The 27,708-nt window shown below is 45.1% G+C and overlaps 1 protein-coding gene across 1 annotated transcript; it reads right to left on the bottom strand.

The window, feature by feature from the left end:
• Positions 1–838: 838 nt before the first annotated feature.
• Positions 839–25,551, bottom strand: YBX3 (Y-box binding protein 3). Its single transcript, XM_074901852.1, has 9 exons — positions 25,200–25,551; positions 21,428–21,491; positions 19,681–19,714; positions 14,715–14,804; positions 13,971–14,093; positions 7,507–7,601; positions 2,529–2,700; positions 1,799–1,899; positions 839–1,367 (listed from the first exon to the last, which is right to left on the bottom strand). Exons 1-8 carry the CDS (start codon positions 25,444–25,446, stop codon positions 1,834–1,836), a joined length of 891 nt encoding a protein of 296 aa, XP_074757953.1. The 5' UTR covers positions 25,447–25,551; the 3' UTR covers positions 839–1,367; positions 1,799–1,833.
• Between the last annotated feature and the right edge of the window lie 2,157 nt (positions 25,552–27,708).

Raw genomic sequence — 27,708 nt, 5'->3', positions numbered from 1 at the left:
CACATGTGTGCAGTCACAGTGTTGCTCCAGACCAATGGATTTTACATGAAGTGTTACTCAGCAAAGGCTGGGTAGAGACTGCATAGCTAAGAACTGAAAGAGGTGTTTTAAGGAAACAAATATACTATCTAAGGTTTGGATAACAGCAACAGCTAGACAGGAACATGAGAAGTGTTGGACTAGAAAATGAGGACAAGATAGCTGAAGAAACACACCCATATTCAACAGCTGGAAGTAGACTGATAACACTTGTAAGACATCCAAATTTTAGGAAGGAACGTTAGGAACACACACACATTACTAAGACAGCTAACTACTTTGCTCATTAACACAAGATGCACAGGTACAGATATTCTACTGGTTTCAAATAAGGAAAAGTGGGGAGGCCAATAGAACATAGTGCTGTTATTTGGAACAGAAGCCTGAATAAAGTAGGGAGTTACTAAGCCCACTTTGAGCAGAGGAGCTGCTTGGATTCTATTGTTTACAGAACACAACAGCCTAGCAAAACAGACGGGGAAAATATCCCAGTGACCCCCTCCAAATACCCCAAACTCCTGCCAGAAGATGTTAACAGAAAAACACAACATTAATGTCATTTCAGCCAGAACAGAGGGGACAGAGTAGGTATAGCTCTATTGCACATTTCTTTGTGGAAGCTTTGGATTAAAGTAACCTAACCTAGCCATGTCCTTGCACATGTATCATCCAGCATGGTTTTACACAAGATATATCACACACTAAAGAGGCAGCTTTCATTTACACATATAAATGCTGAAGCATCAAGATTAAAAAATGAATTATTTTAAAAGTAAACATGAACAAACATACTGAAACCTTTTTCTTTTTGGTAGTTGAAATCACTTTTATTTGTGAGGAACGTCACCCATGCTGCACAGTTTCAAATAGATCTTACCAAGGAAAGCGGAAGTTTCTCCTCCCCGTGTCCTGAAGTGAACAGGACTGGCACAGAAAAAAAAAAACTCATCACACCTGGGAGGTTTAGCACCAGCATCCAATAAAAAAAGCATTTGATTTTAATTTCAGTTCTTTGGTTGGGTTATTTTTCCCTTTTCAGTTTGATACCAAAAGAAAAATTGAAAAATTCAATACTAGCGAAACAGTGAAATTCTAAAAAAAAAAAAACCCCACAGTTGCTGTTGAAACTGGGGAGGTTGCTCTTTCTGAATCTCGCTCTCTTTCTCTCTTCATGCATCTATCTTGCAGGCGTTCCCTGGATCTCAGCTGCTGGTAAATTTTTTTCTTTTAAGTTCTGATGTTTCAAATCTTCACTTTAGTCATCACTGTTGACAATTTATTGCTTGTGTGTTTCTTTGGTGTTACTTTTAAGTTGTATTTTAGGACACCTGTTGAAGAGCCAAATTTAAAAAAAGGCAGTTTAAGTTTCATTTTCCCGCTGAAGAGCTGAGATGTCAGGTGGAGAGGGAGCTGTTATGATAAGACAGTATGACTGGCTTATCCTCTCCATAAACTGAGTGTACAGTATCTTCCTAAAACAAAACATTACTAACTCATCAGCAGATGTTACTGCTAAATAGACCACATAGATCTCCCTGAAAAATCAGAATTGTAAAGCAAAATTTACTTTGTGAGAAATACAAACACAGAGGTGGAAGAGAGAAAGAAGAGAAAAGCAGCAGACTGTTCTTGGTTTGTCTGTAGGGCACTCTTAGAAGTTATGATAAATATACAGCCATAGGTAAGGCCAGAGCCCAAGTCCTAGAAGCATACACAATGCTGCTTCAGCAGGAGAACAGGAGCTGTCTGTACTCCTTACCTGAGGGATGGTAAAGGTGCCTGGGGAGCCGGACGTTACTCAGCACCACTCTGCTCGGTCACTGGAGCAGGATTGTCAGCAGGTGTTTCAGTCACCTTTGTCTGAGACACAATAAAGCTTTGTTATAGGCAAAGACTGACCTCCAGCCCCTTCCTCTCTTCTGTGGTAGGGCCACCATAACCCAGGTGTTTAAATGATCAAGACAAATCCTCAGAAAAAGAAATATTAACTATGGGAAATACACTAAAATTTAAGTATTACACAGCAGGTAATGTCAGGGGACCGCCTCAAGTCCATATAGAATAAGAAGGTCTTTTCTCATTAAGGTAAAGAAATAATCTGTTTACAAACAGTTCCCTGAAATCATCTGGTTCAAGCAGGTCAGGAAATGGATCTGGAGCTTTCAAATCCATGTCTTCTACTACATACAGACTGAAGGTCTGAGGAAGCTGGAACATACAACTCTTTCCCTCCATTTCAGAGGTATCTGTTACAGTCTGACCCCAAATAAGAGCTATCCAGAAGCAACCCCCATCCCACTGATGGTTCCATTTAAGATAAACTCCTCATTCTCAAAGGTCAGAAGGAAAAGGAACAAAACCAGCCACCTTCAACCATCAGCACTCCTCCAGGACACCAACACCACACTGGTTAAAACTCCCACAGGACAGAAGGTCTCGAGCACTCACCCCATCAGAACTCTGTCTCTGCCAGGAGCGTGCTTACTTACCTCTTTCCCATCCTGAGCTGGAGCGTTGGGTGGACGAGGTCGACGCCTGTAGTTGTATGGGCGCCTGTACCCACGGCGAAGTGGCTGCTGGCTCATAGCATTGGCCTCATGGTGGTTCTCTTTGTTTTCAGCCTCTCCAGCCACTGGGGCAGGGCGTGGACGTGGCGGCCCTCTGAACACAGGGAGAAATAGGTGTTAGGTATGAAAGCAGCCTGAGAAGGTTAAGCTACCACAACTTTAGCCCAAGGACCTCTAACCAAAGTACCATCTTTTAACAATTTTGAATGCTAGCAATCCATCACTTTGGAGTTTGCCTTCCAACTATATGCTAGCCAAAGACAAGCAACCTGAGTGTCTCTTCACTGTCAAACCTACATCAGCATATTCTGTCTGTCTGACAATAAAGATGTCATTAGCCCATGGGGGTTACTGGCTAGAAGAGTCAGTCGTGGCCTCACAGGCCAATTCTGCTAAGTTAGCCTTGGCACAGCTACACACCAGCCCAGTCCTATTCATAATTAATGGTGCAATCCCTGGGAAGCTGTTCCACCTGTAAACCATTCCTGGATCTTGGCTCTTTCCCTTATGTTGCCCCTCCTGGCCCTGTAAGCATAGCACTTGTCTCAGGCAGGCCAGTGAGACCTCATTAACACTAACTATCAAGTCCATGTTCCTGAAATATGCAAGAGCATTTCATCCCATCTCCAGTATAAACAAAGTATGTTTATCAACTGTCAAAAAAATTGCTGAAAGTGATGACAAAGTCACCACCTACTATCTAGTTCCAATTAGCTGGTTTAGCTAATCCACAGCTATCTAGTCCCAAAAGCCAATTTAGCTTTTCCAAAGGAATCTAACATAAAAGCACTAGTGTCACTGGATTTAGTGCACGTAAATGCAAGCAATACCTACCCATTAACTCAGACAAAAGCATTCCCCACTCATACAGGATATATCATACCTCTTCTAGGAAAAATGCATCAGAAATGCTTAAATTCCTGTTAGCCATGGGCAAATTATCCAGCTTGTGATTCACTCACATGATATGTAAAAGCTCAGGTGCCTCATTGTACTTGGTGTGGTGCTATTCCTGACTGCCCAATGCTAATGAAGACTTTCAAGAATTAAATTTATTCAGCTCAGATACTGATGCTGCTGCTTGTAGGTATTACTCCATTTCCCACAATCCTGGATGAGAACCAACTTTAACACAAACATTCACAGATAGAAAAGCTCAGGTAGAGGTAGAAGACTTGTGGTTCTAGACCCAGCATCCAAAAGGATAGATCCATTTTGCATGGAACAGGTATTCATTAAAATTTAGGACAAGATTGTTATTCCTATGAACTTCAGCTTCTTGTTGCTCTTGCACTGTTATTTACATCTTGCTGTTTGCTTTTGAGCAAACATGCATATGAAAAAATGGGAATTGCATCCATTTCATAGTTATCTCTCTGAATTCAATGTTGGAACTTGGCCTCTTAAGCTAGCTGACAGAAAGACAAGGACAAGATGAAGAGGACCAAGTGAGTGGTAGACTAATACAAATCAGCTCCTTGAGAACAGAATCAGAGACTGGCTTGGATTGGAAGGGACCTTTAAAGTTCATCTAGTCCAACTCCCCTGCAATGAGCAGGGACATCTTCAACTAGATCAGGTTGCTCAGAGCCCTGTTCAACCTGGCCTTGAATGTTTCCAGGGATGGGGCATCTACCACCTCTCTGGGCAACCTGTGCCCGTGTTTCACCACCCTCATCATAAAAAAATTTATTCCTTACATCTACTCTGAATCTACCCTCTTTCAGTTTAAAACCATTACCCCTCTTCCTATCACTACACTCCATGATAAAGGGTCCCTTCCCCATGTTTTCTGTAGCCCCTTTAATTACTGAAAGGCTTCAATAACATCTCCCCAGAGCCTTCTCTTCTCCAGGCTGAACAACCCCAACTCTCTCAGCCTTCCTGCACACAGCAGAGGTGCTCCAACCCTCTGATCATTTTTGTGGCCCTCCTCTGGGTCTACATCTTCCCTGTGCTGAGGACCCCAGAGCTCAACACAATACTTCGGGTAGGGTTTCACCAGAGCAGAGGAGGAGAATCACCTCCCTTGGCCTGCTGGCCACACCACTTTTGGTGCAGCCCATGATATGGTTGGCTTTCTGGGCTGTGGGCATACACTGCCATGCCAGCTCATGTCCAGCTTTTCTTTCACCAGTACCCCCAGTCCTTCTCCACAGGGCTACTCTCAATCTCTTCATCCCCTAGCCTGTACTGATACCACAGGTTGCCCCAACCCAGGTGCCAGACCATGCCGTTGGCTTTCTTGAACCTCATGAGGTTCACATAGGCCCACTTCTTGAGCTTGTCCAGGTCCCTCTGGATGGCATCCCATCCCTCAGGCATGTCAACTGCACCACTCAGCGTGGTATCATCTGCAAACTTGCTGAGGGTACACTCGATCCCACCGTCTGTGTCACTGATGAAGATATTAAACAGTACTGGTCCCAGTATGAACCCCTGAGGGACACCACTTATCTTCATCTGGACATTGAGCTGTTGACCACTACCCTCTGGATGTGACTGTCCAACCAACTCCTCATCCACTAAACACTCTCCAACTTAGAGAGAAGGATGTTGGGGCGGACCATATCACAGCACTTCATGAAGAACACCAGTAAAAATGACAAATTAAATAAAACACTGGATTACTCATTCTCCGTGATAAAACAAGTCACAAGAAGCCAAGAATCTGGAGTGAGCTTTTCCACTTAAAGGAATTCAAGTAAAAAAAAGTAAGGCAACAACTCAAAAGGTATGACAGTCAGAAGATGACTATTTCACACCGATATTTTTAACTGCATCAAATTCCTCAGCTATGGAATTGTTCCCTCAGTGTAGAGGCTGGAAGCTGGAGCAGCCATGTCAGAACTAAGGCTGGGAAATAAAAACAATCCTATACTGGCTAGTTTAAGGTATGACTAACACAGATGACTCAGCAACTTACTTCACATATCTCACTGAAAAGCATCAATGTTCATATGAACTCCAAGGGATCTTTACTGAGAACATAAGAGTGGCCTACTGGGTCTTCAAACATCCATTTTTCCCAGTTTTACAGATCCCTAGGGAAAAATAAAGGACAAGGAAACCTACTTCCCAAATAGCCTCCCAGCCTCCAACTGGTTTCCACACTGGGGATTTCCTGAGCCAGATAGTTTGCCTATTTAGGGATATCACAGTGGTACTCTTCTAGTTATTAGACCAGTCTCCCCCAAGCTCATGCAAGCTTTTAACATCACCAGCATCCCGTGGCAAAAAGGTCCAGTAATCTGCTGTATGTATAACAACCCGAGTCAGCAACCTGACCGTGAGTCAGGATGGCACCACTGCAGCAACAAAGGCAAAATGGATCCTGGGCTGCATCCACAGAAGCATTAGTAGCAGAGAGCTGAACATCCCACTCTACTTAGCACTGATCAGGCCACACCTGCTGTCCTGTGTCCAGTTCTGGTCCCCACAATTCAAAAAGGAACAGACTAGATACAGACCAAAGGAGGGCCAAGGTGATCAGAGGGCTGGAGAAACTGCCTGACGAGGAAAGACTGAGGGAGTTAGGTCTTTTCTCCCTGGAGAAGAGAAGGGGTAGGGGGAACTCACAATAATTCGGTTCTTAAAGAGCAGCTGCAAAGAGGACAAAGGCTTCCTCTTCACAAGGAGCCACAATAAGAATACAATGGGCAACAGGTACAAGTTGCACTGGGAGAGGTTTTGGCTTGATGTAAGAAAGATTTACACTGAGAACAATCAATTACTGGAGCACGCTCCCCAGGAATGTGGTAGTCTATCACTGAAGGCTTTCAAGGTGTGATTGGACAGGGTGCTAGATAACCTCACATAGGCTCCTTTTCCCTTGAAAGATTCAGCCAGATGATTTTTGAGGTCTCTTCCAACCTGGGCTGTCCTATGGTTCTATGAACCTCTTTTTGTTTTTCACTATGTCTTCCATTTCCTTCATTTCAAGGCTCCTCATAGTGTATTCTTTTATCAGAAAAAGCAAAACCAATTTCATCCATCCTTTCCATGCTACTCATTATTCTGAGGACCTCTATATTCACTTGTTTCTTCTCCCAGCCTCAACGTCATTAGTCACTTCCACTCTTCAGATTATTTTCTTTCCCCCTTCAATGATTTTGATGAGTTACATTTTTCCTGGAAGCTCTCCAGTCTCTTCAGCACTCCCTTTCCCCAGAAGTTTGAGCAAAAGTCACTAATAAACCTAGTCTGTTACTTTCTCCTTTAGGAGCCCTCAAAGAACCTAAAGTTTAAATCTTGACTGACAGCAATACCCTCCATTAGCACAGGATACTACAAGACAACTATAATGCTATCACACAACCTAATGGCCTGGAAGGGACAGGACACAGAGGAAAGTTTTTACAGAGGAAAGCCAACTGTTCAATACCTACAAGTAGCACCAGTGCATAAAACCAAGCCTGAGTGACATGTAAGACTGCGCTGGATGGGCTTAAAGTACTAGTCCAGAGCTGACCTGGAGTCCACAAGCAAAGTTATAAAGCACACCCTGCCCCTGCAGATAGTGGGCCTAGCTGTCCCAGACCAAGTGGGATTTGGATTCTTTACTTGTCCAGAAAGAGTTCAGCTGGAAAGACAGAGATCCTGCAACTCGCTCAGTTCAATATGTTGCTCAGTTGTGAGAAGTAACAGGATACAAAGAATTCCTTGCTCTTTCTTGACCTATTCCTAGGTCTTAGCACTATATAAGCACATTAAACAAATTCTACAGTTATTTCCTTACTCCTGTGGCTCACCTTTCTCTTAGTAATTATAATGCTTCTCACTGTCCCTACCATTTGCATACACATTAATGCCAGGGGATACAGCCTCCTGCTCTTAGTGACACCTGTATAGACCACAAAAGCATCCAAATTTAATGATGAGCAAAGGAAACTGTACAAACCTGCGATAGCGGGGACGATACGTGGGATTCCTATGGACTTGTTGATGAAGTTGTCCTCCTTCTGTAACCCCATCCTTGATTTCTCCCTCACCACCCTACAATCAAAAGAAAACAGAAGACAGAGTTAAAGGTGAAGTGTTATCTTATTTCACAGGGACTGTATTAACTATAAAGCCCAGTGACATGAACAGAAGTTCAAAAACACTGTATCAGTACAGAAACACCAGCACATAGGGTAAAAAGCAGCAGATACTCAAAAGAGTTTAATTTGGGCAAAGAAAGAGTAGGACAGAACAACAAAAGCCAATAATGCTACCCTCATTCCTCAGAGTAACAGACTAAGAAGCTACCTGATGATGCCTCCTCCCTGTCTGCCAAGAAAGGCAGCGAACCTGACTTCTCTGATGTATATGAAAGTGCATTTCCAGACATAACACATTTACCCCTTACAAGGCCATGTCATGGGGAGGCAGCTGTTGATCAGGACACCTCTGAATTTGGACATGAACTGAAAGACATCACACAAACTTGCCAGAGACCACTTCTGGCTTCTTTCTACACTGAAGCCCCATTCCACTGAGAACTCCCACAAAAAACATAAAGAAATTTAAAGATAGAATAAAACTGTACCACATCATGTCAAATACAACATTTTCAACCTTTCAGGGATGCAGCAGTTATCTTTCCCCTTTAGTTGTTAACTAATAAAGCTGTATTTCAGTTTTTGTCCTAGTTTGTTGTTTGTTTTCAATAATGTAATTTTTAATAAAACAAACATTATTAACCATTCCCATTACACTATTCTTCCCTTTAAAAGAAGGAATTTAACTTCTGTTTCCAGATCTGCTGGATCTGATCCAGCAGAGAACAAAAGCTATTGCTTCCTGACAGCCTTTCAGTAGTCTACACTGAAGTTTGACAGGTCCCCTTCCCATTTCACACAGCTATTTTAACCACCATCATCATATTTTAACTGTCAGTCTTGGGTAACTACATGGGCAGTGAACTTTTCCTTAGCTAAGATAACATGACGATTAGCATTTAGAAAGGCTGGACTGCTGTAGGTTGTAACAAGAAATCTTGAGGAATTAAATGAACCTCAGTGACCAACCTGGACAATCTTCTCCTCTCACCACAGTAAAACACCCTCCAAACACATTAATTGTTCCAAGCACTCCTTGTAGCTTTTGAAGTTTCCAAAAAGCACAGAGACACAGCCTAAAGGCAACTGGAATATTTCACACACTGCACTTAGAAATAGCTATATCAACTACTCTTAACAATGACAGGCTCAGCTGCTGAGCAGAGAGAAATCAGAATTCAATTTAAAAAACACCATCATAAGTAACATTATCTGTTATGTTCTCTCATGTATAAAACTCATCAGGATAACTAAATATCAAGAGGAACTCCCACCAAGTGGGTAGTAATAATAGGTAGCATCTGATAGCCGTTGAGAAGTACCCGAGAGACTCAGAACACAAAAGGAAAATTATACTTCCAAGTTTACAACAGCATTATACTACTTATATCTACTTTGCAGTACCAATCTGTCCTGTTTGTACCAAGATGCCTTGTACTACATAACTTTACAGTTTTAACAGACCTGTGATGTGTGGTCAGAGGCATCTCTTGACAGTAAGGTGAGAAATAGCACTGCCAGTATTGTGTGCAGCAATAGTGATTCAGAACTCTTAGGATCTGCCTTTTGTGAAGCAAGGACCTAATGCTGCTCCTGCTCTCACTCTTCCTCATGTGAGAGCTGGTAAGGCACAGAAACAGAAGAGAGCACCAAGACATGAAGGGATGAGAGGATGCAGAACTAAAACAATCCTGAATATATTCCATCATAATCACCATCTCTTTCCCAGGATTGGAATCAGTGCTCATTACCACTGCAATGCCAGAAATACAGAACCATGAAGGCCTACTGGGTCTTGTCTGAGGGGCAAATGTGCCAGAAGCTAACACAGCATCAACCAACCTAATTGTAGGGAGGGGCACACAACACTATTTTTCATCAGCCAAAGCTCTCCTATAGCACTTGACAGTCAGCATCATTCACAACTCTTTACAAGGCAGCACTGAATGTTTTTAATGGCACAGCCCAAGTCCACTCCTCCCTACAGAGGGCTGCATTAGAATCTCAGATAAAAGACTCCAACTTCTGTAGTGACAGGAAGAATGACTAAGCCTGATGAAGCATTACTCAAAAACACAAACATTTTCCTATTCATCTTGAACTGAATGTTGCTGTGTCAGTATTTTAAATAGGTTTGGTTTAAACGATCAGTTGAAAACAGTAGCAAAAGGAAGTGAATTGCTTAGCCCAGAAGTCCTAATAGTTTCCTGCATCTTCTATAGTATCACAAAAATTCAACACATTACATTAGTATCACTGTCAATTGACCTAGGTCTATTGGCCAGATATGAAGTATAGTTCCAGAATAAACCAGCCATGCTGTCAGAAATTACTGACACCGATGCAATCTGACCAGAAAACAGAACCTGAGCTTTGATGTCTTGTTTTACCTTACTGATAGTAAGTGTATTTGGTTTTCCTTACTGATAGCAACTGTACTGATTCATTAGAAAAGCATTTCATATTCATTTGTACTCTCCTAAAAGCACCACACCATGTCTAGCACACAGATGATCCTGTTCACTCAGTCTGCCCCACAAGAACCTTCCAACTCTGCTTAATACCTTCCAACAAAACATGAGGTCACCCTAAAGGACAAACGAATGAAGCTGGCCTGCTGCATTCTACACTTTCCTCAGAAGGCAAAAATAGGCAGGCAGGCAGGCTGTGATTCCCCATGAAGATCTCTCACAGAAATTTCTCTAACCGTAAAAAGATACAAAATTTTATTGCTGTCCCCCAAAAAAAGGTTTTGTAAGCATTAACTGTAACTGCAATGGGCTTTTTACCCATCTGCTTCCCCTGATTTCTTCACTGGTTCTTGTATCTCTTCAGATCAGTCTCTAGCTTTTGTGTAGTACTATTTATCTTTTCAGGTTTCTTCTCTCTAAGAAATAGCATAGCTCCTAAAACAGCTCTCAAGCTCTTTAGCTTATTTTCCAACTCACTTATATAGAGGCTTCTTCTATTAGTATACACACGATATGTATGTGAGGGCGTCATCTGTTCTCAAGGTTACTCCACAATTCATTGCCTGTTCTAACATTCTGACTACAGCTCCCTGCCATATCTATGTTGTCACAGTTTAGTGAAGAGTGCAGCCTCTTTTCTGTAGTAGATACAGTTAAGAAATTTCTGATATAAACAAGTACTTCCACTTTCCACAGAACTCTCCGTGCAATCCAGACAATTCCACTGGAGCTGGTTAAATACCTCAGATTCCTCAAGGTTCTCTTCACTCTTGAGAAATTCACACAGTGTGCTCAAAACCAGACCTAGTAAGTTACACACAGAGTACAGGCACATTGGAGGTAGTATGACAAAAAAAGGGTAGTATCTTTAGTTGGCCTAAACCCATGCCAGTAAGCAAGGATAAATCAACTCTTGCTGCACTGGAGTTGCTAAGAGACATCATTAAGAGTTCTTGAAAACCTAGAAAGCCACTATGTCAAAAGTCACCCCAACAAATGAAACGATTTTTCAGTAAATACAGGCTCAGCTGAGCTCCGGCAAAACCTTTCACCTCTGCAGCCTAGTAGATCTCTAAGCATAGCAGGCCTGAGTATGCTGAGACCTTTTCCTTCAGGTGTGCAGCAGAGTAAATATCCTTTCAGCAGACAGAGCCCAAAAGTGCCATACCATCAGCAAAACAAACTTGTCCCAGAAATATCCTGCAGGACAGTTAGCCAAAAATACTTCCTCAAGTAGAGAGGCACAACCTTTCATGCACCTGTTCACAGGACCATACAGAACAGTGTATACACATATTGCTACAGCTCACACACACTGCTACCTTTCCTCCACCTTTACCCATGTCGGAATAGAAGGGGAAAGAGGAGCCCTTGTGAAAGAAAAAGGATATTAGAAAGAAGCATCTTCCAAGATGCATCAGCCAAGCAGTTTCAGTGTGAAGAATGTGTTAACTGATGCAAGTGAAAACTCTCCAGAAGGAAATACTGACAGCTTCAGATGAGGATTCACTCTACTCTCAACTGATCCATTAAAGCAAGCACACAGGGGATGACAGTATCTGGACAAGTTTGAGTGCTTTCACTGACCTACACTAGGACAACTTCAGGGACAGTCCCTGCAAAGACCTCCTTAAAGGAGAACTTTGACCTGTTCAGGCAACAAATAAATGAGTGGGTAATAAGGCCCAACAGAACTGGCTGTACCTCAAATTAGCTCAGAACACAAGAAGGGTCCACTGCAACATGCAGAGAGTTGAGCAGGCACAGCAGAACATCAACTTTGGCTGGACAAGTAACTCCTGACCACGCTCAATCATGAAAAGGAAGGATCCCTGAAGTCCTACACATACAAGTCTGAGACTACACAGGATACATTTGAGAGTGCTGAAGGGGCTGGCCAGTGTCACTGCCTGGCCAGTAACACCTTTGAAAGGTCACAGCGATCATGGAGTTTGATTTGTTACTTGTTAGGGTGGCATGCTAAGGGAACGGTGCTATAACATCCTGGATGAAACAGAATTTACTCTTAATTTTATCAGACGATACCAAATCCAGAGGAGCAGTCAACGCACTGACATTCAGAGGATACTCAGCAAGCTAAAGAGAAGGACCAACAAATCTCATGAACAATGGGAAACAGCCAGGTTAACGTCCTTTTGTAAATTATCATCTGTAAGTTTTGAAGACTGTAATTCTTCCAGGGTGAATGGTCCCCAAGAGAGCAGTATGTTTTGGGTTACAAAATGAGAGATGACTTCATAGGACATCAGGCACCAGTCACACAACAGCTAAGGTCTGATACCCACACCAAATCAGTCTGGGGACTCAGATATAAGCAAGCCAAAGGAAAACAGTGGTATCGCAATTTGTTCCTCTTGTGTACATCTTCAAGTACGAGGATGCAAGTGCATTAGTGTCACATGCAAGCCAGATTTTCAGCTGCATGAGTTTACATTAGACATCCAAGAGAACATGTCCCAGCATGAGTACCCTGAAACTGAATGTTCCCCATGCATAAGCTGGGTCTCACATTATCACTCCTCAGGCAGAAAGAAACAGCTGCTTTCCATACCCAGCAGTACACAGAGTTGTCTAAGGCTTGATATGTCCGATCATTTAAAATCTGAAGCAACTCCAAGACAACACCAATACTACAAACTAACGCATTCACTCCCCATAAAGACAGTTGAGGGAGATTTTAATCTCAGGAGAGCAAAGGGATAAGACTTGAAACATTAAAAAGCTGAACAAAACCAAGTATCCTAGTTCTTTTGCCACTTGACATGAAAGCTGAAGCTACAAACTGTATCACCACAAAAACAAAGACATACCCAGTAATAAGCCATCAGTTACCAGCACCAGCTTCTAGCTGTCTTCAAGGCACTCAGAACACCTTTCATGTATTTAAGGCTGAGTGGTGTCCAGCAGGATTAAAGACAAGACCTCGTGATAGCTAGTATAAACAGCTAGGCTTTAAGGAAAGATTTGACAACTTGTTCTGTTCGCCCCTGTGCTGTCAACTCTGTAGAACAAGATGAGAAGAGAGTTACATTGCTTGGGCAGAGACTTCCACCAGGGTTTTCATACTGGATCACTCACACATTTCTGCAGGTGATCATCACAGACTTGACGATTAGAGATAATAAAGACTGGAGTATGTTCCGGTTTGTCAGATTGTTCCAGGCAGCAATTTAGCACAAGCACAGTGTGGATGGGAGTGGTAACTGCTAGAGCTACAGCCATGTACCTCATACTTACTTCTCCCTCTGCAAGCTGCTTAGGAAGGCTTGCAGATGTTATGAACAGCAGTGCATAGCTATTTTAAAGAAAAAAAATGCATTAACTTTACACTGAACTGCTGTAGGCAGAGGCCTACAAAGGGATGACACCTGGAGGTTTCAACTAGTTGGTCAAACTACCACCATGCCATGTGTAAGTGACAAACTTCTAAACAAATCCAGTCTTCCAAGTAACCGTTCTGAGTTACGGTTATGCTACTTAGAACAATATAAATACTTCCCCTTGCTTCAAGTAAAGGGCATGGTGAACCACTTGTGTCTCACTCCTCTGTGTTTATTCTTCAAACAAACAGGTACCTTAACAGCCAAAGAGATGCTTTTAACATATTCTACAGAGACATGCCAAGGAAGGTAGGACACCCAATAATAGAAAATATCAGTATCAACATCAATGATGTGCTAGAAGAACCCAGAATATTACTGAGGAACACCCACAACTTAGTTAAGCATTGACAGCTTACTATATACCAGTGCTGAACCTGCAGTTCCCTTAGAGAATCAGAATACTGCTGAGGAGGTAGGATGACCACAGTTTTAAGAAACTCAACTTACACTTCGGGGTGGCCCACGGCGTCGGCCAAAATAGCCACGTCGATAGCGACGCCGGTCTGCAGCATAGCGGCTGCCTTCTACAGGGACTCCATCTGGACCAGTGACATTAGCTGCTTCTGCACCCTAAAAGGCCAAAAGAAAGTAAACCAGGGTGGTGTGAGAACAACCAGCACAGGAAGAAGGTGAAACAGAAAAGAGGCTTTTTTGCATCAGTTCCAAGCTACAGAAACTCTTTTCTCCCACATAGTGCAAAGCCAGGTTTTTTTTATTCTCAACCCCATAACCAACAGTTACAATCATGAGTTAAGACCCTATCAGTCAGGATTAGTTCAGAGGAAAAAGCAAAAAGTAGCTGACTAAAAACAAGCAAAAAAAAAAAATCAGAAAACTCAAAAAATTGAGCAAATAGAAGTGCAAAGAACTTGAAGGTTCTTACAGTTAATAAGCTACCAGACTCCAAAACAAATTCTTCAGGGCAATGTATGCCTCAGTTAATGATCGCTGGGCAAGCTACAAGCTTCAAATCCTCTATATCAAGGAAAAATTACAGATTCTAGAAGAACTAGGATGTAGTTAAGAGTTTTAATTCATATCTAGAAATACTTCATGAAGCCTTTTAAAAAGAAAAACAAACAGATCTTCCAGGGATTAACATATTAGACACAGCTAAGGTTTTCTGTTACTCCCCACTAAAGTGATGTTAACTCTGTTGGATAACACCCCTAGATCTCCATAATGTCTCACCTTCTCTCCCTCGACCACATCAAATTCTACAGTCTCTCCATCACCGACACTGCGCAGATATTTCCGTGGGTTGTTTTTCTTTATTGCCGTCTTTAAAGAAAGAAGATACAGAAAATTATCTTACCGTACTTATTATCTTACATATTCATAGCCCTGTGGAGGAGGGAAGGACAGTATTATTCTGCTACAGTCCTAACTCTACACACCAGACCAGTCACCAAGATATTTCAAATACACAGATGTCTCTTACTCCACAGGTCAAGGTTTACTCCTTTCTCAGTACTTACGAGTTTACAAATCAGCTGTTGTCCCAGGATCCCCTCTGCCAAAACTACTAAATATCCAGATCATTACATACTTCTGTACAGAGTTCACGGTGAGCATTTGATCTCCTGCAAGCTGTACCAAGGCAGCTCCAGCAACAAGTGACATCCATGCTTTCAGTCATTAGGAGACCTTTAGACCATCTAAAGGGAATTTAAGACCACGAGCATTTCTGTAGAAGATGGAATTACTACATGGTATCATAGCAACTCAAGAGTAACTGAAGAAGAATTACTATAACTCTGGTGTAACATAAATAAGCATTTTACCTAAGCACTGTAAAGGAGACATGTCAAATTTAGCCGAGTCCCTGAAGAACACAAATGGTACCAGAACAGATAACCACAGACTTAGTCCTATCTCCTCGACATAAACCCCAAGATACTATTAAAAACATGGCTTCAGATCAAAACCAGTTGACAACCTCCTCAGATTCATAGGAACACTCAAACCTGGAGCAATTTTCAGCCTGTCAAGTACTGATGCCTTTCACTCTGTGGAGTATTTCTACGATTCCACAAAAGGCAGTTAGGAGAAGCCTACTGTCTGTTCATTAGGTAAGGGTTCACAAACTGGAAGAGGCCAGGGAAGAAAAAGCCCAAACAAAACCAAAACTCACACTGTACAAAGCAATCTAGTAGCCAGCTTTTTACTGAAGTTCTCATAGACTATTAAAGACCAATTCACTTTAAATTTCTTGATATGGGCATCTTTTGTCAGCTCGAAGGAGTTAAGTGCAGATCCACTAGATAAAAGCACAGACACAAATACAAGGCACAAATCTGGCTTAAGAAATGGGATGCAGGGCAGAAACTGAAGAAACCATTGTCATATCCATCTGCAGTTCAAGAAAAACAGGCAGAATGAAGATCTGTTAAGCTGTTGCCTGTGCGTGGCAGCTACATTCATTCAGCCAACAATAGCCCAAAAGTATTTCCCACTAAAGGAAAAGTTCTAATCAGTTTAAAGATGATCTTGACCAGTTTAGGAAAAGTATTCTCATTGCTGCTGAATAGTCCCCTTTGTTTCAGGCAGTAGGCCAGCATGCCCTTTTAGCCCTACATCTAGCCACACCTTTCCCTGTACCCTGCAGCGTCCCTGAATGGCTTAAGGAAGAATGCAAGAGTCTAAGTATTACTGCTACCAAAGCAAAAACAACCCAAGAGGGTTTTTTTGATACAGGAAGAGAATGAGCTGCTCAAGTGAATTCTTTTGGGAATTACTTTAGCCAGCAGAGACTCCCACCATCAGCTGAGACAGCTTTGTTCACTTTCTGCTGACCTGTTAGTGTAACTGCCCCATTTCTAAAATCGGCTGGAAGTCCTAGCTTCTCCATAAATGCTATATACCAATACTAAAATCATTCTCTTCACTGCAGATTAAGTGTTTAATTCTTTCACTACTACTTGTACTGAGACAGCTGACTCAAGACTTGTGCTTTGCATACGACAGATATCAGTAAGTTGCATTTCAAACTCCTTCCCCTTCCTTGTAAGTGCAGAGGAAGAAAGGACTACCAGATTTCTTCTCAGCAGAAGGTGTACTTAAAAATAATGAAACTCTTTAAACATCCTCCGAGAAGGGTATGGAAGAAATTCAACAGGATTCCACATGTTCTGTTCTGGCTTTATGGACAGAAACTTCAAAAATTCCTATTTGCAATTGAATAACCTGCCAACAGGAGATAGAGGCTGCCACACAGTAGGCTGGGGCTTGTTTTATAAAGGCAACCAGGAACAATTTTGAGCAAGCCCTAGAATTCAGAGCATGAACTCTGCAGCTTTACTACTTACTACTTCAGCTGCAGGTAAACATTGCTGAAATAAGCTTCTAACAAGCCTAAGCTAAGCCTGATGAAAAGACTTTTACTCTGTATATCCAGAGGGGAGAGAGCACACTCCTCCCTGTTACTGTTCACCAGCATCCTGCAGGTTCCAGCTTCTTTGATTCAAGAGACAGATGCTTTGTGTTAATACAGACAGCACTCCACAATTAAGACAAAGCCTTTCTTTTCCCAAGGGGACACTGATGAACAGACAGCTTTAGAAGTCTTCAGAGCTATTGAGTATTTTGTTTGGAAGAGTTCTTTTCATACCCTCATATCACCACATTGTGTGCACATCCAGCACTGTCACAGCAATAGCCATGACCGGCGCACATACACCCAACTGTGCACAATGAAGACAATCCGGTGAAGAAAAAGAAAGACCTGTGCAGCAGAAGAGATTAACTCCTCCTCACTGCTTGTGGGTTCAAACTATGTCTAATTAAATTGGACTTCTCTGCCTACTGACACTTTTAATGGTGTTAAATTGCAAGACCCTCCTCCCCCCCAGGCACACTCCACCCCGCAAGGTGGATCAATCCCTACTGCTCACACCACCTCTAACTGACACAGGTGCCCTAGACAGGGCCTTGCATGACCCAACCAAACAAGGATGCAAGCAAGATGAAGCAGGTGAAGTACTGCCCTTCCCCAAAACACCGCTTGGGTCCCCTGCAAGACAAAGGGTTAATTCGAAGCAAGCCATGCATGCCCTAAAGAGAAAAGCATTTTAATCTGTACTAGGTTTATAAATAGCATCCAATAGTCAGACACCCAGCAGCGTTAACCCCCATTCCAATCATGAGATCGGCCTGTCCCCTCCCCGCTGCGGATGCACGCAGGGGAGGCAGGGAGAAGGCTCTATCTATTCAACTAGGTCAGCCTTATTCTGAAGGGATTAGGTATGTAATCCAGCCCTTGCCAGGATGGGTGCGAGGAGGAGGGGCAGAACTGGCACTAACCGTGGAGAGGGAGCTCGCAGCAGGATGTTTGCTTACGCCATGGATTTGCCTCCCTCGCCGGGCGGCCCCATCAGGAGCTCTGGCCAGAAAGCCCCAGGCTCTGGTAGTGAGCACATTCATGTACAGGAACGGCTTGAGATGGAAGAACTGAGGAACATCTGATTGCAGCCAAAGCAGACCAGAGCTGGAAGCATCTACTCTGCCATACACAGCCTACCAAGAGGGTTAATCAGATGCAGGCTTGCACATGATGTGGTATTTCTGAAACCATCAGGCCGGTTTTGCTCAGTGCTCACTCCAAGAGGATTTCATATGCCAGTTTACATTTAGGTGAATAAATCTCTACAGGTGAAGGAGACAAAACAGCACAAATAGCACCAACTAGCTTCCTGTTGACCTTCACTGGCTGAGTCTCTGCAGGCAGCTTTCCCAAGCAGAATAACACTGATCCACCTTATCTGTTATCAGCACAACCACCATTTTCCAGGATATTTTTTCTCACAGGTCTTAAGACCTCGTTTATTGTCACAGTAGTTTTACAATGCTGCCTATCCAGAACATTTTTTTGCTACTAGAACTCTTCCCACCCTCCTCTGGACACACTCTCATCAGGCCACAGAGGCAGCTTCTGTATCAGCATGCACACAGCACACTGTCATTAAGGAAGGAGAGTCACCATTAGAAACTGGTACAGGCACGGAGACCTCTTGCTCTGAAATCCACCAACTGAACCCAGAATGTGTACTGCACACATTCCCTGTCATCTTCACGCATTACAGGCACCAGATTTATTCCCTCACAGCTTCATCCATTTTTGGATAAAGGGTCTACACCCCTTGACCCAAAGACACCATTATCACAGGCTATTTAGTCATGAAGCCTCAGAAACTAAACTAACTCTCAGTGTTGACCAGCATATTTAACACAACTACATAACCACGTATCCTCATCCTCTGTGACCAGCTCTGAGTGCAAGCTTCCTGGTTACATTTGATGGAAATACTGCCACTTATGCCAAAGAGAAAGCTCATGCTTTTAAGGATCACAAGGGCCTGCAGACATTTCATATGGGACAAACTCCAGGGGCAGTATTTAATTTTCTGGTGAAGTCTCAGATGATGCAAAAACAGATCTAAGCCAACTAATCAGTTTACATTGCATGGAGACAGCATCCTCCATCTTCCCATTAGTTGCCTGTGACCAGAGAGTCACAGTATAAACTTAGAACAGCCTAGTGACAGTTCAAGGGAAGCTAACCAATGACAAGCTGCTGGGCAACCTCTCTCCGCTTGGGCACACTTGGCACAGAGCCTTGTTCGTCTTCTTCCTAAGAGCAGCTGCCTCATACAGCAACAGCTGATGGCAACTAGGCTGGTCAAGAGCCAGACTAGATCACTTTCTCTCCAATACCAGGGAGGGCAGACAGAACAGACCTGCAAATGAAGAGGGTAAGAAGAAGCAGAAGGCACAAGGAGCATGAGGAAATGGTGGGGAAGGACAGACAAGTAGGAAGGTATTTAACAAAACAGAGGAGTCATCTCCCCAAGGGAGTGACAGCTGAACAAAACAAGACACACCAAAAAAATCCCCAAAACCTTCGGTGTTCAAATCAAGAGCAGACAAAAGAAAGTTTATAAAGGTTATAATACCTACTCCTTCAGTAGTTATATCTTCCGAGAGAAGGAAAACACACCCTAATATTCCTCCCTGAAAATTTCAACATACACATCCATTCAAGGTATTTGTGGTAAATATTCTAAGGAGAAGCCAGGACAAGGTTAGGTGGCTGTTTCAGGAGGCTGCATTAGAAACCTATCATAGTGCACATCTCTAAGTACAATTACTGGTCTCTTACCTGATGAACAAACACATCTTCTTTGGTATCATTTCTGTGAAAAGAAAGTGAGAAGTCATGAGAGTTCAGACTAAGAGACTTAAATAGAAATCCCTGACTTCACAAGTGAAACCCTTCTTCCCCCAGCCTGTAGTACATCCCCTGGATTCCATACATTCTGTGTAAGTCTATGCTACCAAGACCCTTCTCTGAATTCCCAGGGTCATATGCTTGACAGTAGAAAGGCCTCCCCACCCTTCAGAAGGGTGAGGGGACAGGGGGAGGTTCTCTAATCTTTTGGCAAACATTCAATATTTTGTTTTGACATGGGGCAGAGTTAATGACTGGACTACTTGCCTTTCACTATTTCACCCCCCCCCAAAAAAAAACCCAAACCTTCCACAGGGGCTGCAACCTGAGCTGTTATCCCAGAGGTCAAGCCAGACTATCAACAGGACTGGCCACAGCTGTTAATAGAGCTCTCCTTTCAGTGAAACTCAAAGCAACCATGCACAGTAGGTGTTAGGGGAGTCCATTAGAGGGGGACCCAGACAAAGTTGCTTGGATTAGGCCAGCCAGTTCAAGCTTCCACATGCAAAACACAAAGACAGTTCCAAGATCTTGATTCTGTGTTCCCATACACCCAGAAAGAGCCTAGACCCTGCTGCCTGTTCACTCAATTCCTTCTCTGCAGAGGGAACAAGTGGGTCAAAGAGTTTGGGAAGATAATACATAATCCAAAACTTGCTGCACTGGACCGAAGTAATAGCAGACTTCAGTTTAGCAAGAAAACTCACAAGTTATCCCAGCTGAAGACTCTCATATCAACTGCTATGAAGGACTTCAAGAGTGCTTCCTAAGTCAAGCTTTTCTTCTAAGCTTACATAACACTGGATAGTAGTCTCCAGAGACTGAGATTCATACTGTAGCAGAACTGGCTTTAGATCCATGAAACAGGGCTCTTCTGCCCCTTTCTACACTATCCAAATCTACCTTCTGTGTAACAGTTCAAGGACTTGCAGGACAAAATAACTTGCCGTATCTTCTGCAAGACAAGCATTCACCACACAGGAGCCTCATTTTTCATAAAGCACCCAAGACATTTAAGCCCCTCAACCCCACAGATATTCCAGTCCTTAAAGACAGTTTCTTCCAGTAACTTTTAAGGGTGGGTCTTGTGCACCTAAGGTTGGAGTGTGATCAATATAAGGTAGAAAACCTAAAGCTATTTGGCTTATCAATACCATTCAGGATTTTTTTCTTCTCCTCTAAACATGAAAAGATACAATTTCTGTGAACCCAGGCCTGGATTATCTTCAGTTGGATGATATCAGAAAACCTCAATGTGTATTTAGAGTAGGTATTTTGACCAAACAGTTAACATTTGAATTTTTTGTCCTGAACTATTTCCCCTCATCCTCTAACCTTACTTGCACCTCTAAAAAAAGACAGGCAGTCAATGAAAGCCCATACAGCTCAGTGAAGGTGCAGCATAACTAACATGAGAAACAAGTAGCAGACCAAATTTGTATTGAGTTGGACCCTTTCCATTTTCTCCCCATACCCAGAGCCTTTGATGGAGGAAGGGGGAGAGGGGGTAGAGGAGATGATATCCAATTCTGTTGAATGCCTCGCCAAATCCGGCCATCAACAGCATGAACTAGCAGTCAGATCCTCCGGTCTCTGCTGCAATTACTAACACACGGCCTATTATCTGTACCATGAGTCTTAGTGCAGTATAAACAGGACTATCATAATTTAAACATACCTGTTGATAAAGCCATATCCATTTCTGACATTGAACCACTTGACTGTGCCAAGAACTTTGGTGGCTGGAAATAAAAAGTTAAAGTTACTCTAAAACATAATGAAGTACAAGAATGTCACAAAAATACTTTTATATCTACACACAAAGTCACAGCCAGACCTGTTCCCTTAACAGTCAAGGTGTACCTTCATCTCCACTTCAGTTTATACTAATGAAGTAGCAGGAAGCAGTGCCTTAAACTCCTGGCTGAAGAACAGCAAGTTACTACACAGCATCTAGAATTAAGTCCAGCTCTATTTTCAGAATTGGCCATTCATCCCTTCTCTTTTATTTCTTATCCCAGAAATGTGCAGTGAAGTTGAAAAATCCCAGTGCCATTCACCAGTTTTCTTTAGCTTAGTAGCTAGACATGAAACACAGCTGAAGGAAGCAGTTTAGAAGTGCCCTCTTTCACTCAGACTTATCCTTCCTTCCTTGGAAACCAGAACTGGCCAAGGAAGCAGTATCACGCACCATGCAACTTGCTCAAGTGGAGCGGCAGCACACCCTTACTTTGGGCAAGCTCTTTCTTGCACTGTCAATACCACTGTAACCAAAAAACACACCAGGAGATGTTATTCTTTTTATATTCCTACTTCTAGAGATCTTCTATGATTTACCAGCTACAAACTGACCAACTTTCTGTTCCAAGGCTTCTAGGACCAAGACAAGCTCCTGTCTCACACAACACCCAAACAGCATCGTACTTAGAAGCCATACTGCGTGTCTTATAGGATCTGGTGAAACCTGTTCCTCCAACATATAGGAACGTGTGGGAGGAACTCAGAGATGGAGGTACTTCAACCTCTCCTTCCCTCTCAGCAATTGGGTGGAGACCACAAACTTGTACTTTTCAAACCTGTAGGAAAGGGAGAATTTTGGGCTCTAGACTTTAATAGATTTTACTTATTACATAGCATGACCACAACTATCTAAGCAATCCACCCAGTACTTATTTGAAAATGGTCTTGTCACCTACAGATGACTGCTTGTTAAAAGCCTTACATATGTTTGGGGGGTGGGAGGAACCCAAGAGGCAATTAGAAGGAAAATAGTCTAGAGATAATCTCCAGTTCAGAAGTCCAAGCCAGTCTGCTAGAGGCAAGAACACCACATTGCAAATCACTGCCTTCATCTGCTCTACACCTGCATTATTCTCTAAACATCCACAAGGAGATGACAGTGCTAGACAGACCTTTGGTCTCATGCAGTCTTGCCATTATTATATACATCCTTCTCCCTGCCTGAATACAGAGCTAAAGTAGGAGTGCTTGCTGATAGCAGTCCATTGTGGTACAGATGCTGTTATTGGAAGCAGTAACAGGCCATTTCTCATCGCACTTTTAGAAGTGAAGTATTTGGTCTCCTTTAATACACTTTCTTAGCAGAAAGTGTTCTTCCTTAGAAGACTGAGACAGTTACTAGAGAAGAGGGCTCTATCTAGTACAGCATCCATTCCCAAGACCTCCCATTTACAGAGCTAAAACCCCCAAGTTTCACTGCCTAGCACTGATTCAGTAACAGTTGTCAGCATCAACATTTATAGTTGTGGTTTTAAGTGTAGTTTCACAGGGGCATCACTAGGTACAGACACTGCTGCCACAAAGACACTGGCTACACACAAGAGCTCACTGAACTAAGACAAGTCAACGAGGGAAGGGGGGCGGGGGGGGCACAGAAACAGGTGCCAATGGCACATGCAGGTTTTAGCCTGCTTTAAGAAACAAGGCTAATACCACTGATTCCCTCACCATCATCCCTTCCCTCCCCCGCAAAACAGCTACCGAATCTGTTGGCCTATTTCAGTCAGATCAGGGAGAGGGCGAGAAGCCTAGGAAGCCTGACAGACACCCTCAGAGAAGTCAGAAGGCTGGTGGAAGGAGAGGTGGTCCAAACCCACGCTGTGTGGCCAGCCAGCTGCTGCTAAGCAGACATCCACACACAGCTTCAGAGCTACGTTGCTCCTTTCACACAAGCTGCCAGAGACCACGGGCGAGCCTCCAGTATATTCCCTAAGACAGTGTACTGGGAAATACCATTCCCTACCCACACTAGTCTTACAGTCTCCCCTAAGCATTACCACGGGGGGGGGGTGGTGGTGGAAGAACCTCAGACACAACAGCGTTACGCCGATCATACATGTGGCCATGGTGCAGCCATTGTTAAGCTTGAGCTGTCATAGCAGGGAGATAAGGCAAGGAGGAAGGCAAACCCAGAAGAAACCATTAACAGTTTTATTGACAAGTCAGAGAAGGTAATTGATGTGATGACACCTATCCCACCAGCAAGTGAAAGCCCACATACTCCTACAAGATGCTGTACGCTGAGGCTATCAGAGGAAGCAATCATCAGACACTCCTACCCACGACAAAACAGCCTTTTCATTAGTTTTAACAGGGAAAGCCAAAACTTCCTCTGACTAAGAGAGAAGAGAAGGTTGACTAACTTTAATCCTTATTCCTAGAACTCAGACATTTGGATGCCCTGGGCAAGCATCAGACCTTGCCTCTAACACGATCTTTGCAAGAGGAGACTTAAGAGAACACACCATTAACAGGGGCATTTGAGGTGGACAGGAACGTAAGTCCTTTTTCAATTACTTTTATCAATTATCATTTTCCTTACAACTCCTGCTGGCCTAGCAATAAGGCCGGTGTGCAAAACTATCACCACGGTGGTTTTCTTTTTCCTACTTAAACAGGAAAGGCACTTGTGCCTTCATTCTCTTCTCCCCTCTTCAAGCAATAGGTAAACAACATAAAAACATCACCAATAACGAAACAAGCCATGTTAAGGCAAGAAGCAGCCAGACACACCAGCAGATCTGGATGTGTCTTGACCGATTACTGACAAATCAGACAACAGAACAAGGGAAAAAAAAATCACGCAAACTGTACCTGCAGTTTCTCTTTTGCTAGAATCCTTCCTAACTCAGCTCCTGAGAAATCCTTTACCTGGCTCCTCTACCTGCTGCAGCAAGCCCTCAGTCTTTCCCTTCAGAAGAGAAGGCGCCGTCTTAGTGAAGTTCAGCAACTCTGCACTTAGCAGTCAGCCTCAACTTGGCCTTTACTAACCTCTTAAAACTACATAAACAGCAGATCCCTATTTCCACTGCACACTGAAGTCTTTTCAACAGGTTGATCCCGTTTAATCACGATAAAAAAACCCCACAAAACAAAACACACTAACTACGCACTAGGGTTGAGCACCAAAGGGGCAACTTGGCATTTTGCTTGACTCTTTATTGATGAAGTAGAAACTAAAAAAAAAAAAAAGAAAGCCAAGACGTTAAACCTAGAGGCACTATGAAAGCAGTATAGACAGAGAAGCTGTGCAAAAAAAAAGACCTTACGATGAAAAAGGGGGCACAGAGGGTTTACCAGCAATCCCTTTTCCCAAGCGGGGATGCCCCCATCAACATGGCTGCACTTCACTCACTACCCCGCTCGGCCCCGGAGAAGCGCCCGCGGCCGCGTTCCGCGGCCGCGGGCGCTTCTCCGGGGCCGGGCAGGGTAGGGGTGGAGGAAGAGGAGGAGGAGGCACGGCTGCCTGCCCGGAGCACAGCCTGACTCACAGCCGCGGGAGGCGGCGCGGCGAGTAGGGGGGGGAGGAAAGAAGCTGGGCTGGGCCCCGGGCGGCGGCCATGTGCTGTCCCCCCCCCCCGTCACCACCTCGCCATCTCCCTTCCCGCCGCAGGTGCTCCGGGAAGTTGGGAGCGGGGCCGTGGACTCACCCAACACTTTCTTCTCCGTCTCGGCGGTCGTGGCGGGGGCGGCGGCGGCGGCAGCAGCAGCACCGGCAGCCGCCTCACCAACAGCCGCGCCCGGCGCGGCGGCGCTGACGGGGCTCTTGGGTTTGGTGTCCGGGGGGGCGGCGGCGGCGGCTGCAGCCGGGGGGGCGGCGGTCGTGGTGGTGGTGGTGGCGGCGGTCGTGGTGGCGGGCGCCGGGTTGGCGGTGCTGGTCTCCGCCGCCTCGCTCATGGTGCGTGGCGGGAGGGCGCTGGGTGGGGGTGTGAGTGTCCCTCGGGCCCGCGCCGGGTCTTACTGCCCCCAAAATGGCCCCGCCGAAGTTTTAACACAGTCAGCGGGGGACGGCGCCGGCCCTCGCGCCGCCTCATTAGCATTTAAAGGGGACGCGCCCGCGCGCGGTGGGCGGGGCGGGGAGCGGCTCCCCCCAGCCCTCCCTCCCCTCCCTTGCCCCGCCGGGGCGCGTGGGGCGACACGACACGACACGACACGACACGATACGATACGACATGACACGGGTGACGTGGTTAGTGCGCCTCCGGCCGTTTGTGCGTGCGCGTCTGTGCGGATATATACGTCTCTCTGTTTATTTATATCTATATATCTATATCTATATCTATATCTATATCTATATCTATATCTATATCTAATCTATATCTATATGTGTTGTGTACGTGCGTGAGCCGCGCGCGCGTGTCCATGTCCGTGGGCACGCACCGCCGTGCCCCTGGGCGCGGGCGCGGAGCTGCGGGGACGTATGGATCCTACACACTGCCGGCGTGTGGCAGCGCCGAGAGGCCGAGCTGTTGGCCCGGACCCACGGTGGTGTGTGTGTGTGCGTGTGTGTGCCCACGGGTGTGTGTGTGTGTGCCCACGGGTGTGTGTGTGCCTACGGGGGTGTGTGTGTGTGCCTACGGGGGTGTGTGTGTGTGCCCACGGGTCCGTGTGTGCCCACGGGTGCGTGTGTGTGTGTGCCCACGGGTGTGTGTGTGTGCCCACGGGGGTGTGTGCCCATGGGTGAGTGTGTGCCCACGGGGGTGTGTGTGTGTGCCCATGAGGGTGTGTGCCCACGGGTGTGTGTGTGTGTGCCCACGGGTGTGTGTGTGTGCCCACGGGGGGGGGTGTGTGTGCCCACGGGTGTGTGTGTGTGCCCACGGGGGGGCGTGTGTGTGCCCACGGGTGCGTGTGCGTGTGCCCACGGGTGCGTGTGTGTGTGCCCACGGGGGGGTGTGCGTGTGCCCACGGGTGTGCATGTGTGTGCCCACGGGTGCATGTGTGTCCCCACGTGTGTGTGTGTGTGCCCACGGGGGGGTGTGTGTGTGCCCACGGGGGTGTGTGTGTGCCCACGGGTGCGTGTGTGTGTGCCCACGGGTGAGTGTGTGCCCACGGGTGCGTGTGCCCACGGGGGTGTGTGTGCCCACGGGGGTGTGTGTGTGTGCCCACGGGGGTGTGCGTTTGTCCACAGGTGTGTGTGCCCACGGGTGCCCGGCGCGGGGGGGTGTACGTGTGTGTTTCCGTGCCCGGGGGCCTGCGGGCGGGTGGGTGTTTGGGGTGTGGGTGCGTGTGCGCGTTGGGGGGCCCAGGCGTGCCGCTGAGCGGGTGTGGGTGTGCAGCAGCGTTGTCTCTCCCGTTTCTTTCCTTGTCACCTTTTCCACGTCGGCACGTTTTTCTCCCGTGGTGCCCAGCAGTTTGTGCCCCCGAGATGTCTTGTTTTCACCCCCGCTGCCCCACTGCCGCCTCATTTCCTGACATCTCCCTCGCCTGCCTTCCTAACCTCTTTTTTTTTCCCCGTCCTTCCGTCAGGTTCTGTACAGCCCCGCTGCGTGTCCCTTGGGTGACGTTTCCACTCTCGCAGTCCGCACCCCATCCTCATCCCGCACTCCCACCGCGTCACTTTTCTGAATTGCCTCTGCCCTGCGTCCGTCCTTCCCCACGAGATGGACACCTGAACGTGCCTGGCCGCCTCCACTCTCTTATTAAACTTTTGCTTTGCTTCTCTGTACACCTGAACGCTCAAAGAGCATGGTCCTGTTCCTTTTTCTCTTTGTGCCCCATCCTGATTTCCGCTTTTCCACAATTCACTGCTAGTTCTCACAACAAAAAGGAAAGCCTTTGCAGGGCATCCATCCCTTGCTGAACACCAGCCTCGGCTGAAGCGTGCTCTGCTATGGTCTGAACTGCACCAGGTCTCACCTGCTGAAACTCCTCAGGAAACTTCAACCTGGGTTTGGCGGATGTCAGAGCCAAAAGACAAAAGATGCTACAAGGCTGTGACACAGACCCTCCCGCAGCTGCACGCAGGCTGAGGCTTAGCTACTCTAGAGACCAAGAGTGAACAAGCGAGCTGTTTTGAAATTCAAAGTCCTTTCAGAGCGTTCAGAGGTATTTCCACCCACACAGGCATCACAGCTCCCCGTTCAATTATTGACACCATTTTCTAAATCCTGGATGGAAATTATTGTTAAAGTTCTTATTGCGTCCTATTAAATAAACATA

This window comes from Athene noctua, chromosome 3 (genome assembly GCF_965140245.1).
Source record: "Athene noctua chromosome 3, bAthNoc1.hap1.1, whole genome shotgun sequence".
Taxonomy (NCBI): Eukaryota; Metazoa; Chordata; class Aves; order Strigiformes; family Strigidae; genus Athene; species Athene noctua.
This window is presented reverse-complemented; position numbering and strand designations above follow the sequence as displayed.

Excerpts from the sequence above, each read along its gene's own strand:
- YBX3 (XM_074901852.1), bottom strand. The coding sequence starts at position 25,446 with ATGAGCGAGGCGGCGGAGACCAGCACCGCCAACCCGGCGCCCGCCACC. Across the intron at positions 14,094-14,714 it reads ATGTGGTCGAGGGAGAGAAG|GGTGCAGAAGCAGCTAATGT; the intron begins GTGAGACATTAT and ends TTGGCCTTTTAG. Across the intron at positions 1,900-2,528 it reads CAGCTCAGGATGGGAAAGAG|ACAAAGGTGACTGAAACACC; the intron begins GTAAGTAAGCAC and ends ATTGTGTCTCAG.